The sequence below is a fragment of the Aethalodelphis obliquidens genome, unplaced genomic scaffold (genome assembly GCF_003676395.1).
Source record: "Aethalodelphis obliquidens isolate GAN/ISIS:26980383/991018 unplaced genomic scaffold, ASM367639v1 scaffold8, whole genome shotgun sequence".
Lineage (NCBI taxonomy): Eukaryota > Metazoa > Chordata > Mammalia > Artiodactyla > Delphinidae > Aethalodelphis > Aethalodelphis obliquidens.
In genome coordinates, this window is record NW_020837952.1 from 44729961 (window position 1) to 44745349 (window position 15389).

The 15389-nt window shown below is 37.2% G+C and overlaps 1 protein-coding gene across 2 annotated transcripts in view; it reads left to right on the forward strand.

The window, feature by feature from the left end:
* The window catches only part of UTP20 (UTP20 small subunit processome component), a 91920-nt gene that overhangs the window by 43133 nt on the left and 33398 nt on the right, over window positions 1-15389 (forward strand). For both annotated transcript variants that reach the window (XM_027107322.1, XM_027107321.1), the window contains exons 26-35: window positions 1171-1337; window positions 3009-3217; window positions 7622-7765; window positions 8356-8435; window positions 11325-11542; window positions 12058-12202; window positions 13420-13507; window positions 14379-14522; window positions 14719-14769; window positions 14874-15026. In XM_027107322.1, the coding sequence (XP_026963123.1) occupies window positions 1171-1337; window positions 3009-3217; window positions 7622-7765; window positions 8356-8435; window positions 11325-11542; window positions 12058-12202; window positions 13420-13507; window positions 14379-14522; window positions 14719-14769; window positions 14874-15026 (1399 nt within the window). The remainder of the gene's footprint in view (window positions 1-1170; window positions 1338-3008; window positions 3218-7621; window positions 7766-8355; window positions 8436-11324; window positions 11543-12057; window positions 12203-13419; window positions 13508-14378; window positions 14523-14718; window positions 14770-14873; window positions 15027-15389) is intronic.

The window sequence follows — 15389 nt, forward strand, 5'->3', positions numbered from 1 at the left end:
ATGGCTGAGTAATATTCATATATATACACACACACACACACACACACTCTATATATATATATATATATATATATATATATATATATATACACACACACATGTTTATATATACACACACACCACATTTTCTTAAACCAGTCATCTGTCGCTGGACACTTAGGTTGCTTCCATGCCTTGGCTACTGTAAATAGTGCTGCTATCAACATTGGGGTGCATGTGTATTTTCAGAAAAATTAGAGTTTTCTCTGGATATATGGCCAGGAATAGGATTGCTGGATCATATGTTAGCTCTGTTTTTAGTTTTTAAGGAACCTCCATATTGTTCTCCATAGTGGCTGCACCAATCTACATTCCTACCAACAGTGTAGGAGGGTTCCCTTTTCTCTGCACCCTCTCCAGCATTTATTATTTGTAGACTCTTTGATGATGGCCATTCTGACAGGTGTGAGGTGATACCTCATTGTGGTTTTGATTTGCTAGAAATGTTGTGTTTTTGTTTTTAGGCAATATTGGTATGTAGTTTATTTCTCTTCCTTAATCCATCTTGATATCACAACTATACCACCTTCATAAATGAAAAAGGACTGTTTCCTTCTTTCTCTCTGCTGTGAAACTATATCACGGGGATTGTTTTTCCTTGGAAGTTTTAAAAATTCATCTGTAAAACTATGTGAGCTCCAAGTTTACTGATTTATTCATGGTTTCTTAAGTTCCTTTTGCTTATTTATATGTGTGTTTTTGCCAGAAAATTACCCATTTAATTGAAATCTTTCCAGTTTCCTTATTTTACTTATAGTTATGCTCTTATTTTACTTCCTTTTAATCTATATATTCTTGTTTTCATTTTTCCTTGATTAGACTTACCTCTGGCTTGCCTAGTTTATTGCTTTTTTTCTCTTCCAAAGAACCACCTTCTAGCCATTGTCTTTATTATTTCCTTCTTCCTGCTTCCCTTAGCCTTGTGTTTGTTGTTGTTATTTTAAATTTCCATATTAAATATCTAATTTTTATTTTCATTCTTCCTTGTTTTAGAATGTATCCATTTAAATCTGTTGAGTTACTATTGTAGCCTTTCAGGAAAATGAAACAACTGTGTTTTAGGGTTAATGTGCAGATAAATAATGTTTTAGGATGAATGTGCAAACAAATAACATTCTTTGGACTTTTTAGAATTTTGTATGGCCGAATGAAGAATAAAACTGGGAGTAAAACTCAGGGGAAATCTGCTTCTGGCACCCGCATGTCCATCATTCTGAGGTTCCTCGCTGGGAGCCAGCCTGAAGAGATCCAGATATTCTTAGACCTGCTGTTTGAACCTGTGAAGCACTTCAAGAATGGTAGCTATCAACTAGCTGCTGCTCTGCATGCATGTTGTCTGCTCAGACCTCTGCTGTCTCAGGCTGTTTCCCACGCTCTTGGGCATCTTTCTAAGGGGGTCACTCTACCTAATCTCGAAGGTGGTCTTTTTGCTGACACAGTTTTTTTAAAACTTTGATTGAATTAGGTGGAGCTAACAAATGATCCTGGGGATTATCGTCATCCCTGTGCTAATAAGCCCCTGATTACCAAATGTGTATTTTTTATTGTTATTGTACATTTAGGCCATTTGAAAAATGATACTTATCCATAGACGATGAATAAGTTTCTCCTTAGAAGCTTAAAGCATGCTGCAAAATTAATCTTAATTGTCTTGGCATGTATTCATTCACTGAATCGTTCATCTATTGCATAATGATTTGTTGAATACCTCCTGCACCCCAGACACTCTGTTGAATATAGAAAAATGAATATTTGTAATCTCTGCTCTCAACCTCACGGTCTAAACAAAGTGGATTAGTAAGTGTATACAATGAACTGTGATGCTCTGTGGTATGTTCTCCAGTATGCGATCTTAGTAATTAATAGTGATAATAATGGCTAACATTTACTGAGTTCCTACTTCATGCCAGACATTATGACAGGCCCTTTACCTATAACTCAGTTGACTGTTAAAACGGCCATATTAGGTTTCAGTACTTGGTTGTCCCCATTTTATACATAAGGAAACTGAGGCTTAGAGAGGTAAGTGTTTTGCCCATGGTGAACCTGGTATTTGAACACAGATCTTCCCGACCATAGTACCTCTGCTCCAGTCTTAAAATTGCTTTGTTTTGGGCAAACATAGATATTTATTTATAGGGTAATGTGTTGCTTCCCCCCCCCCCACCTCGGGGGGTGGGGGAGGGGAGGGGATAATAGATATAGCTGTTAAAAGGTTTTCATTCAGTGTAATATGGCCCTGTAAAGGAAGCTGGCTGTAATGAATAGAAGAGTTTTTGTTCAGTGTTAATAGCCTCTGTTGTAAGAGGGTAGCTATTAATGATACCCTTATGGATAGACTGTTTTGGTGTATGAATCAGTAAACTCATGATCTCATACCAGTTGGTTTGAAGTAAAGCTCAAGCAATAACAATTCAAGTCTTTTAAGTAAATTATGAAATCAGTATGGTACCTGTTTATAAAGGACCATTGTTTTATGTATTTATCAGGGGCTGCAAGAGAAATAAAACACTTGATTCTCAGCCTTAAAGGAGCTTATAATGTAACAAGACATTTTCCTTGAAACTGCTGAAGATAGCATAGTCCATGAAAGCTGAGAGGGAGAAAGTGTGTGGAAAGTTGATAGATGGAATAAAACGGAATTCCTTATGTTTTGAGGAATAGTATAAATAGGGTGAGAATTGGGCTTAGAGGCTTAGTTCTGTCACAAGTTTCTTACTTTCCTTTACTCCTCAGTTTCCTCATCTATAAAATGATAGTAGTAAAAGCTGTCACATCTAGCTCATTGAATGTTGGGTAAGAATCAAAAGGAGAAAAAATACAAATAAAGTACATTATCATCTGTAAATTATTATAACAGTAGAAAATGCTGTATTATTGAGGGAAAGTGAAAGGAAGCTATAATTATAAATAGTAACAAACTAATATTTCCCTTCACATGCTATCTCTGCTCCTCTCTGTTTCACTAGGAGAGTGCCATTCTGCTGTCATTCAAGCAGTAGAAGATTTGGATTTGTCTAAAGTTCTTCCTTTGGGTCGTCAGCACGGTATCTTAAATAGCCTTGAGATAGTATTAAAGAACATTAGTCATCTGATCAGTGCATACTTACCAAAGATTTTGCAGATACTGCTCTGCATGACCGCAACTGTATCCCACATCCTTGATCAACGAGAAGAGGTGAGAGAGATTCACTTTACACGCTTTCTTCTTGGGTAAAAGTCTGTGTCTTACTTGGGAAATTGGTTGGGGCCTGAATATCTAACATCCTTCTAGGTTAATTCTTTCTTATGTAAAGTATCTCTTTATTTATTTATTTTTTAAGTATTTTTCTCTCTTTTTTTAAATTTAATTTAATTTCTGTATTTATTTATTTTTGGCTGTGTTGGGTCCTCGTTGCTGTGCGTGGGCTTTCTCCAGTTGCGGCGAGAGGGAGCTACTCTTCATTGCAGTGCGTGGGCTTCTCACTGCAGTGGTTTCTCTTGTTGCGGAGCACAGGCTCTAGATGCGCGGGCTTCAGTAGTTGCGACGCGTGGGCTCAGTAGTTGTGACTCGTGGGCTCTAGAGTGCAGGCTCAGTAGTTGTGCCTCACGAGCTCTAGAGCGCAGGCTCAGTAGTTGTGGCTCACAGGCTTAGTTGTTCTGCGGCATGTGGGATCTTCCCAGACCAGGGCTCGAGCCCGTGTCCCCTGCATTGGCAGGCGGATTCTTAACCACTGCACCACCAGGGAAGCCCAAGCATCTCTTTAAAATGGCCTTCCCTATAATGGGAATCTTCACTGTTATAAATATTTATGAATAGCTAGAAAATGCAGATTATAGCAAGCATCTATTTTAAAAGGAGGTGAAATGGTAGGGAGGGAGTTAGTTCTGTATACATCTCAGAACAAAGTCAGAGGTAGTTGAGCTGATGTGTCTTAGATCTTAATTTCAGGAACCTAAAAGTGTAGGACATCTTCTAACTCTCCTTTAATTCAAAGTGGTTGGTGAATGAATAGAATACTGTTAGCACTGTCTTTGTTATTTTGAGACAGAGTTTCCCAGACCTCTTTTAAAGGTAAATGCTTGCCTATTGTAAGTGCAATGTTTTAAATAAAGGTAAGTAGCAAGATCAGGCAAGACAAGTCAGCTAGCTAACTGCCAGGAGGCTTCATGAGTTGGTGCTTAGGAAATGTTTTCTGAATTATATTCAAGACAGTATATTTATGTTTTGTTGTATGTGGACATAAGTATACACATTGGAGTTTAGGGAAACTTAATGTTTTTAGGGACTGACTGAAGGCTTGTTGGAGAAAATGGGACTTGAAGTGAAAACCCAGACTCAGATGTCTGCTGTCGATTCTCAGTTAATGACAAATAGGCACAGTTTTAATTGGCTAAAATTCATCTCATTTGTTTTAGGGATATGCCTGATGAACTGCCTCTCAAATACATAACTAAAAATTGACAGCCAAAGTTTTACACTGCTTTTTCAGGCTATGCATGGATATAAATCTGCTTTAGTAATGAAATAATATTCTCTGGTTAACAAGATCTACAGATTTAGAATATACCTTCCATTTTGGTAGGCACTATTTTATTTTCATCATTTATTCCCTCAACAAATGTTAAATGAGCCCCTACTGCTTGTCAGGCACTGTACTAAGCATTGGGATGAAGCAGCAAACAGAAGTTCCTGTCCATTTAATTATACAGTAAATACTTATTTCACATCTACCATCTCCCAGACATTGTTGTAGGTGGAGAACGAGATGGTAAGGACTCCGTATCTTGGGGAAAAGATTATAGATACATACAAAAGTAATCAGAATAATGCCAGATGGTAAGTTCTAAGAGGAAAATAAACTCAGGAGGCTCCTCTGCAGATCTCTTAAAATCCTTCTCTGTGTCGCTGTCTCTTCTCCAGTACTCTGCTCTGTGACTTCTAGCCACCTTGGCCTCCCCAAGTCACACAACTGTCTCCTCATTTTAAGAAGATTGTTGGATTCTCCCTGGGCTCTTCCTTTCCACACTAAGGCCTGAAACTCTGCACGCAGGAAGCCGGGGACTGTGTAGGACTCATCTCATCTGTTTCCCCTCTCTCAGCGATTACTGTCCTCTGTTGCCTGCTGTCCAGTGTCCAGAAATCATTGTTTCATATATTCTATTCAGCTTTTTAGTGTCTTGAGAGGGGAGGACAAAATCTGGTCCCTGTCACTTCATCTTGACTAGAAGCAGTAAAACCACGCGAAAGGAGCAGGCAGAACAGTCCTCTGACTTAACACAGGGCTGGGAACAGCTCGTGTTCCCAAAAGCCAGAGCAGAAACCTCATGAGACCTGGGGCATCAGGGAGAGTCCTTGGAAGGGGATTGCCTCAGTAGTGGAGCCAGATTAGCCCAAGCATAAAGGCTGCTATGACACCACTAACAAAGCTTAAGATGATCAAACATTTTCCTAATAAATTAACTGCATCCCTGTTCAGAAACTTTTAGATGATTTAAATGAAACTAGAACTCACAGTGTCTGACATCTAGTCAGGTATTACCAGGCATGCAAAGAAAGGAAGATTTTGCCCATAATGAAGAGAAAAACCAATGGATAGAAGCAGACCCAGAAATGACACAGGTAGTAGAATCAGACAAGGACATTAAAACAGCTGTTAGAAATACACTCCATATATTCACAGAAGTAGAGGAAAGCATGAGCATGTTAGGGAAAGACATGAAGCTGTAAAGGATTTAAAATGAGGGAATGTGGTAGGAAGTGACCCATCTGGAGGTGGATGGGTGCTGCTCTTACTAGGGTGTTCAGGGCCACCTCTAAAGAGGTGATATTTGAGCTGATACCTCCCCAGACAATGGAAGAACATTTCAGGCAGAGAAAATGACTAGTCGTACAGAGTCCTGAGGTGGAACATTCTTGACACATCCTGAGGAGAGACAGGAGGCTGAGGTGTCTAGAGCACAAGGAGTGAGATGTGTAAGATGAGGTCAGGAGGTGGGGAGGGGCTCGTAGGCTGTGACGAGGAGCTGGATTTACTCTGAAGTGTACTTGGAAACCTCTGAGAGGTTTGAAAGCAAGGGAATGGTAAGGTCAGTTTGATGTTCCAAAACTTATCTCTTTGCTTGGTGGAAAGAGGCTGTGTAGGGCCAGGAGTGGAAGCTGAAAAGGGGTCTTAGAAGTTTTTTTGTCTGTGTTACATGAGAGCTTCAGGGCCATAGGGAGAATTGTGTGAGAATTTTAGTTTTTACCTTATAGTGAGGGATAGTGACTACCTATACATGGCTATGTTAAGTCATGAAACGTTACAGGTTGTATAAACCCTCTGTAAGTCCTCTGACTTTCTGGTTAACTTAGAAGACGTTACTCAGGAATGCAGCCTTTCTCCTGAGTCAACAATCAGTAACTCAAAGGATCATTTATGTAATTTCACAGTTCATTAGACAGTGAGGTGCTAGCCTTCCAGACACGTAGAGCTTTCTTTTCTGTTCTGTTCTTTTTTTTTTTTTAATTCTTGGACAAGTCCAAGGAATTCCTTGAGGTTCTGTAATGGATTATTGCACGGTAATATGCTCAAGTGAGTTAAAGTTCTACATTTGTGTGTTTGAGCTAAGTTACACATTTACTTTTTTGTATCTTTCAGATCCTCCAGGGCATTGACTGACACTGAAATAGGTGTCTTGAGGGTTCTTGAGGGTCCTTATGGTTTGGGTTTGTTTTTGTTTTGTTTTGTTTTTGTACATTTAAGCAATGAGGTACTTCGTGAATGTCCATAAACTCAGTCACATGGACTGTTCCTCTAGGAATTAAAGCCTCCAGTTGCTCATTTTCAGGACTTTTCTCCAGTTTACTCAACAGTTACTGAGAAGCCTGGGCAGCTGGTTACAGAAGAGAAGAGTACATGCAGATCCTACTTGATTGGATGGGAATAGGGGAAAGGGCGGGGTCTGATTTGGTGTCATGTTTGCCAAGGTTAGTTTCTTACTACTCCGGGGGATCATGATACCATGCTTTTTCAAATATCCGTAATAGTTTCTATTTTTCACCAAACATGATCTAGCAGATCATGCAAATATTGCCAGTAGAATTGAAGCAGAACAGAATGACTTGTAATTGTGTCACCTTCTTATGCTTGCCTGTCGTCTCCTCTCTTTGTAACTTGTATAATGAGATAATTAGCTAAAAGTGAATGTTAGAAACTTGATGGGTATGTGAACTATCATGATTCCTCAGACTTTTGCATAGCAAAGCAATGGCATCCTTGTTCATAGTCTCTTGAATTTAAAGTGTACAGTTTCAGAAAAGTAAAACAATGTAGAATACAAAACAGCTGTTCCCACTGAGACTTTGTTTTTCCCTAAGGACACAGTGTGATTTTACTGGGCCTGATAATAGAACACATCTCACCACTTGGTTTTCTTAAGTATGCTTTCCCCTCTTGTTCAATAAGAAAAGCAATATGACTTACTCAGTTGGCGTTTCCACGTGGATCAGAGCTTCATAACAGGATCCCAGCTTGATTCTTCACCACCTGAGCAGGAGTGCCGCCCTGAGGAGTCAAGAATAAAAGCGATATCTTTTTAATAGAAGATCTTTATTTTACAGATACAGCTGAGGTTTATTAACCCACTGAAAAATTTAAGACGTCTTGGAATCAAAATGGTAACTGATATCTTTTTGGATTGGGAGTCCTATCAGTTCAGAACAGAAGAAATTGATGCTGTATTTCATGGTGCAGTTTGGCCCCAGGTAAAGCTTGATTTCTCTGTTCTGCCTGGATACCTTCTGCTTTTTCCTTTAATACTGCTTCACCAGCACAGTCTGCACCCAGCCACGAATGCTAATCCGGGTCTTTTCTTTCACATCAAGCCTTTCTTTGCTTCTGCAAGTTTTAGAACACTTTTCTTTGCCTCCACTACCACCTAAAGCTCCAGAGCTAGTTTCTCCAATACCATAGCGTTTATACTTAAGGCTAATTTGAATATGACTGTTGTCTCTTAAGCAAATGTAACCTAACTTTTGTAGCACCTCACATAGTATGCCTCTGGGTTTTGACAAGCATGAGGGAAAATACACAGGGTTTTTTCTTATTTCCGTGTTTGATTTCTCTGGTTGTCCTCACTTGGTGATGATAACTGGTGTAGTTATAGCTAAGACTAGGAGAGACTTGATTTTAGGAAAGATTTCTCACTACTCAGTTTGTCCTTTAAATGTTTATCTCTTGGCTCTTTTATCCTCTGGTGTGATTTCTGTTCTTGTTCTGCTTTTCAGTTGTTTGGTTTTTTCTACAATTCTGTGTATGTTCTTATTTTGTATTCTGTTTTTGTTTTGTGTCCTAGATCAGCAGGCTTGGATCTGAGAGTCAGTATTCTCCTACTCCTCTGCTGAAGCTAATTAGTATCTGGTGCAGAAATGCAAGGTATAATCTTTTTTTTTTTTGCCTTTAAAAAGTGCAGTGTTTTAGACTAACTGGTCAAGGGAACTAGTAATGTAATTTATGCTCTTGCCACACAGTGACCTACTTTCAGTGCAGTTAAAAAGAATAAGGCAGTTGAATCTCAAAATACATAGTTTGAAGAAAAATACAAGTTGCTAATTAATAGGTGTAGTGTGTTCCAGGAAAAATGCTTTTATATGTGTGTGTATGTGTGTATTAATACAAAATGAAATAGAAAATGGATCAAGGCTACATGAGAAACAATGTCACCTTAGCAAGTGGAGGTTTGGTGAGCTGGAGTGGGGAAGGGAGACTTTTCATGATATATCTTTGGAGTGTTTGAATTACTTATAACAATAAAAAAAGGAAAAAATAGATAAAGCAACATTTTGCAATTTAATATAAATTAAAATTGTAGAGTGTATGTTATATCAAGACTTACACATTTTTAGCTATTTTTACAATTTCATTAAAACTTGAAAATTAGGGATTTCCCTGGCGGTCCAGTGATTAGGACTCTGTGCTTCCACTACAGCGGGCCCAGTTTCCATCCCTGGTTGGGGAACTAATATCCCTCAAGCTGTGTGGCATGGCCAAAAAAAAAAAGAATTGAAAATTGAAAATCAGTAGTATTGGGGGGCTTCCCTGGTGGTGCAGTGGTTAAGAATCCACCTGCCAAAGCAGGGGACGTGGGTTCGATCTCTGGTCCTGGAAGATCCCACATGCCACAGAGCAACTGGGCCCATGCTCCACAACTACTGAGCCTGTGCCCTAGAGCCCGTGAGCCACAACTACTGAGCCCACGCGCTTCAGCTCCTGAAGCCCGTGTGCCTAGAGCCCATGCTCCTCAACAACAGAAGTCACCACAATGAGAAGCCCGCACACCGCAATGAAGAGTAGCCCCCGCTTGCCGCAACTAGAGAAAGCCTGCACACAGCAACAAAGACCCAGCGCAGCCAAAACTAAATAAATTTTTTAAAAAAGAAGAAAATTAGTAGTATTGGGATTGATATCTGTTCTTCCAATGTGTAGTGATTGTATCAGCAGTTTGATTTGACCTGGCAAAGGGAAAAACAGATGTGAAACACACTAGGTAGTTATATCATCACCCAAATATTACAATTTTGCATGTTTGCTTAAAAATAAAAGCTGATTTGTAATTCGCATTCTGTCATTTTCCCGGTTCCCACTGAAAAATTTCACAAGCTTTCTGGATTTTCTAGGTCATTGTCTTCTGTTCTTTGTAAAACTCCATCTAAATATGCATACAGCGCTAATGGTCACAAATCAGTATCCTTTTGTGGACATTATGAGCCATTTACAGAACCTTCATCTACTGATGGTTCAGAGATGCTGTGTTACAGGCCAAATGAATATTTGCTGAAGAATGTGGGAACTTTCAGTAAAGTGGGGATGTGCGAAACCTATTTTGTTTATCTCAGTAATGGAAACAGACTTAATTTGCCCTGGTCTATTTTGAAGAATGAAAGATAGAATAAAAGAAAATGTGTTTATTATTGATTCAGTGATGTTAAAATCTTGGCATCAGTTTTTACAAAATTGGGATCATGCCTTATAGCTAGCTTTTGATTATGGTTTTTTCATGTAAATTATGTCACGAACGTTTCCCCGTGTCATTAAATAGTCTTCAAAAACAATACCTTGCCATTGGCTTCCTCAGGAAAGCCTGTTTTATGTTTACTGTCATAAAGGCTCTTTTCATTTATTTCCCAATTTGAGAAAGCAATTTCATATCTTGTTTCTTCATTGGACATTTATAAGCAGCACTTCATAGGCATACTTGAGAAATATTTTATAGTTGTGTCATTGTTATACAGATAAGCCATGAAGGACTTTCATCCAAGAAGACTTTACAGTAGTGACTTGGTTTATGTATTAGTTGGGTCCTTACTCGGGTATAGATCCACATCATTGGATGCCACCTCATTCTCTTCTACAATTTCTCTCTCGTTGACAATGGAGATATAATATGTAAAGTATCTTGCTTGGTGCCTGCGCGTACTATCCCCAGTATCTGTTGGACAAAGATGTATGAGTACAACCTCTTAGAACTTTTCTTTCAGTCTGTCAGGACTAAGTATGTTAAAGTGCTTGAGCTCTTTTTCCAGTGATGATGAATTGGTAAAGCCAAACTATTTGAATTTTTTCAGTTTGGCCTTCCTACTGATTGTTGGGATTGCATCTCTGGCTGTAAAACGATTGCTAGTTTGCCCGTGGCTGGAAAGCTTTTGTGTTCTCTACCTTTTTGGGTATCATTCGTGTGAGTCTTTCATTACCAGGGATGGATTCATCTCCCTTCCTTGACAAATTATCCTAATCTGAATGTTGCATATCCTAATTCAGCAAATATTTGTTTCGTCTGTGGTCTGTACTCCTAATTTTCACGTTGTAGTACATGGTTTTTATGTGAGCATATAAACATTCATATTCTAGAAGGCTTATAATTGAAAAATAGCCTGTCTTTAATACATTTCTTTTAGAACTAGGGCTTAGACTGCAGTTCACAGCTCAGGTCTATGACTTATTAGCTCATTAGCTTTAGACAGTTCTCAATTTCTTCATCTGTAATGTGGAGATAAGGATACCACCTTAACATAGAGATGTTGTGAGGATTAAATGAGAAATATACATAAAGTGCGTAGATAATATAATGGTTGTATGGTGCCTGGAATTATTATCCATCAAATTTTAGATTTTAAAGTAATTTCCCTTCTGAGTAATCTTATTAACATTCATATGCACACATACACATATATATTCATTAAACTCTATGAAAATTCATATGGAACGTGTTTTTAGAAATAAACATATTGAAAAAGAAGATGACTATTTTAGTGTTTTTTCTTGCAGATATTTCCCTTTCCTGGCTAAACAGAAACCTGGGCACCCGGAATGTGATATCCTGACCAATGTTTTTGCGATTCTCTCAGCAAAGAACCTCTCTGAAGCCACAGCTAGTATTGTGATGGAAATAGCCGATGACCTTCTTAGCCTTCCAGATTTTGAACCCACAGAAACAGTTTTGAGCTTACCTGTGACAGGATGTGTATACACAGAAAGTGCAGATGGTATGTGAGCTGTACAGAGCAAACAATTCTTATACTTCTGAGGTATCATTTGTGCCCTCAGAATGGAAAAGTTGATAGAATCTGACTCTTTTTATAACTTACTCTATTAAAAGAGTTTCTTTTCTCTAGGAATTAATACCAATTTATATAAGCTGAATTTTCTTTGCAGTAGGTAGAAATTCGGATTATTTACGCTCCAGAAAGCTCAACTATCCTTCAGGACATTATCAGATGATTTCCACTGTCATGTCTCTGAATTCTTACCATATTATCCTAACAGTTCTCTTACTACTACCCAAAATGGTTTAAATCCTCAAGGGTCTCATATAAAATTTTAATTTAGCTACTGATATAGATGTTTTGACTAAGAAGAAAGTTATTTAATATTTAGAGTTGAAATATATTAAATTTTCATGGTAATTGAGTGCTTTCCTTTTCTGTCATTAGGAAGATATTGTACAGTTAGCTTTTAAGAGCATAGTTAATTAAAATCAGTACATTTATCACTGTTTCAGAGTCTATCACGATAGGAGGACGATTAATTCTACCTCGTGTACCTGCAATTCTCCAGTATCTCAGCAAAACCACAATAAGTGCAGAAAAGGTGAAAAAGAAGAAGAATAGAGCTCAAGTCAGTAAGGAACTGGGCATTCTTTCAAAGTAAGTGATACATTTGGTCCTTAAAAGATAACATTACCACCTGTAGTTTTAATTTTTTTAATTATGCTTGGTTTTTCATTTCTTTTAACAAGGTAATAAGCTAAAAAAGTTTTCAGTATTTTAAATGTCCTCCATTTTTAAGTTAATGTAGAATTCTCTTTCTCTGCTGGAATAAACCTTTTATGACATCTGCCTTTATTTAATTATAAAAGATAACAGACTTTTCAAAATTCTAAGGTAGACTAATAGATTTGCCTGTTTATTAGCCTTTACGTATTTTGTTCAATTAAAATTTCGAGTTATGTGAGATCACATAGTTGTGATTTTTTTTTTTAAGTGTGATTGGTAAAAATAATTTAAAAGAGCAGGTTGCTGTATTTGTTCTTTTAAGAGTCAAGAAGATCTTGCAAGGGTTTTTAAAGATTCTCTTTAAAGATTCTCTATATACTGCTAGACCTGGTAATATACAATTGTGATTTCTATAAAGTGCCTGGTTAGTGAATCTGAGTGCACAAAATGATTCTATCTTAAAATCTAAATTGTTACAGGACTTAGTTGTTGAAAGTTTATTTTTTCTGTTACTTTCAGCAACAATAAAAAAATGATATAGTAGAATCTTCCAGGAACTTCTTTTAAATGTTTTATTTATACTAGTGTATTTCTAAGTTTTGCAGAACGGGAAACCATGGGAAATATACTTACTAAATTTTATCATAGGCTACGTGATAGTGAGAAGATGATGAGTGATTAGGCACCAGAAAGACTAGGTTTGAAAGACCTGCTCTGTGACATCAACTTCTCTGAGCCACAGTTTTCTCTGGGCAATGTGGGGTTAATAATGCCTACATTATAGGGCTGTTTTGGGAGTTATATGGAAATGTATATAAAACCTAAAACAAGTCTTAGCACTTAAAATGTTGTTTCCTTGTGAAATAAGTAATTATCAATTACTAATTATAGGATTGGAGTTTACTATAACCCACCTACACAATCAGATATTACAAAAGCAATAGAATAGTAGCCACCAACCTGAAGTTGGAGAGAAATAAGAGTGGGCACTGCTAAATAACTGAGTTAAGCTTTTTACATATACACACATACTTAAAAGCCACCTGGGTCTTTCATCACTGAATTTTTTTTACGAAAAGTTTAACTTGGAGAAATACTCTTAACTTATATATCTTCCTTACATATTCCATTTTTTTTTCCTTCTCTAGGATCAGCAAGTTTTTGAAAGAAAAAGAACAAAGTTCTCTGCTCATTACACTGCTCCTGCCTTTCCTCCACCGTGGCAATATTGCTCAGGCATGAATTCACAGCACATTTATTTGTCTTTGAAGTGGCACTTTATTTTTAGGTTTATTTGTAAACAATAATTTTATTGGTTAGATTCTGTGATGTATTTATCCCAGAGTATTTGTGAAAAGACTTCATACAGAAACATAAAATTGAAAACAGAGGAGAAAACTGGGGACAGAAAGAGGAATGGGGGCAGGCGAGAAGGTGGAGACCTCATCATCTACCATTACAGTAAAAGTCTCAAACCCTTTATTTTCCTTTGTTTAGCTTCTAATCCATTTCAGGATTTTTTCCCCTCTCTGACTTTGATCAATAACAAATCTGCAACCTGAGACACGCATTGATCTTAAATATGGTGACAGTGGCAAACTGAATGAAAAGTCACTGTTTTAATATTCAGGCATAGTTTAGAGTTTCTGATGTGATTTTCAAACCATAGTTCAGTCTTGATGAAAAGAGTCTTCCCATTTTGCACACTCATTTATAAGGCCTTAGGAGTTATACTGAATGACTCCTACTCTATAGTAATTCAGTTTAGAAGACCACAGATTTGTGAACGACCAGAAGTGTGTATTTTTCCTCAGCAAGTTCATTTTTCTTGGCTCTTTAGCTAGAAAATAGAAGAAATTATTTTTCAAAACCATGCATATTTCCTATTAGAATTAAAGGAAGAAACTGTTAATGGACACTATTATAGATTTTTGGTTAAGTTAAAATGCTAAGAACTTTTAAAAGACTATGAAACAACTTTTCTAAGTACTACTACTTTTACTTCTTATTTATACTTATTTGTTTTCTGTGCTATAATATATTAAAGCCAATTTGACCAGTTTTATAAATTACTGAAATATGATTTCTCTCAATATTTTTTCTTAAGGATACAGAGGTTGATATTCTGGTGACAGTACAAAACCTGTTGAAACATTGTCTGGAGCCCACGAGCTTCCTCAAGCCTCTAGCAAAACTCTTCTCAGTTATTAAGAACAAGTTGTCAAGACAGTTGCTTTGTACAGTTTTCCAGGTCTGTAATATTCATTTTTATCCCAAAATCACCCCTTTTTCAAAAGATAACTATGATGTGGAATGCATATTAGCAGCTTGCCTGGTGCTGATACGACGTTTCCATATATATTGGAGTGTGGCAGGGAGTCAAAGGGAGGCAGGCAGACAAGTTAAGGTTTTATTCACTAATAATATACTGCTTTCATTTCTTTTAGAGTCTTTCTGATTTTGATAGTGGATTAAAATATATTACTGATGTTGTCAAGGTAAGAAAGAAAATCTTATATCTCTTTTGCTTCCAAAGTATTATTATTCCTTATTTAAAATTTATATACCTTCATTTATATGGTTTCAATGGCATTTCTCATAGCTTAACGCCTTTGATCAAAGACATCTTGATGATATCAACTTTGATGTTCGCTTCTCAGCGTTCCAGACCATCACCTCTTATATTAAAGAGATGCAAACCATGGACGTTAACTACCTAATTCCTGTTATGCATAATTGTTTCTATAACATGGAGGTAGGTTTTTATAACAAAAATTTATGAATTTTTTTTTATTGTTTTGATAATATGACTAAATGACCTAATTTGGTTTGGAGGGGGATGGGATTTTTAATATAAAATTTCTTTTAGTTGTAGAATATGTTGTTTGGCAAAGACCATACTGTTATGCTCATGATTTGAAAGGCAGACATTTTGAATGAAATAATATATGTGGAAGCACTGTGAAAAGTCGAAAAGCTGTGTGTTAGAATAGGAAAATCCACAGAGACGGAAAGTAAATTAGTGGTTACCAGGGGCTGTGAGGGGTGGGAAGAATGGAGAGAGTGACTTCTAATGGGTTTCCTTTGGGGGTGATGAAAATGTTCTGAAATTAGATAG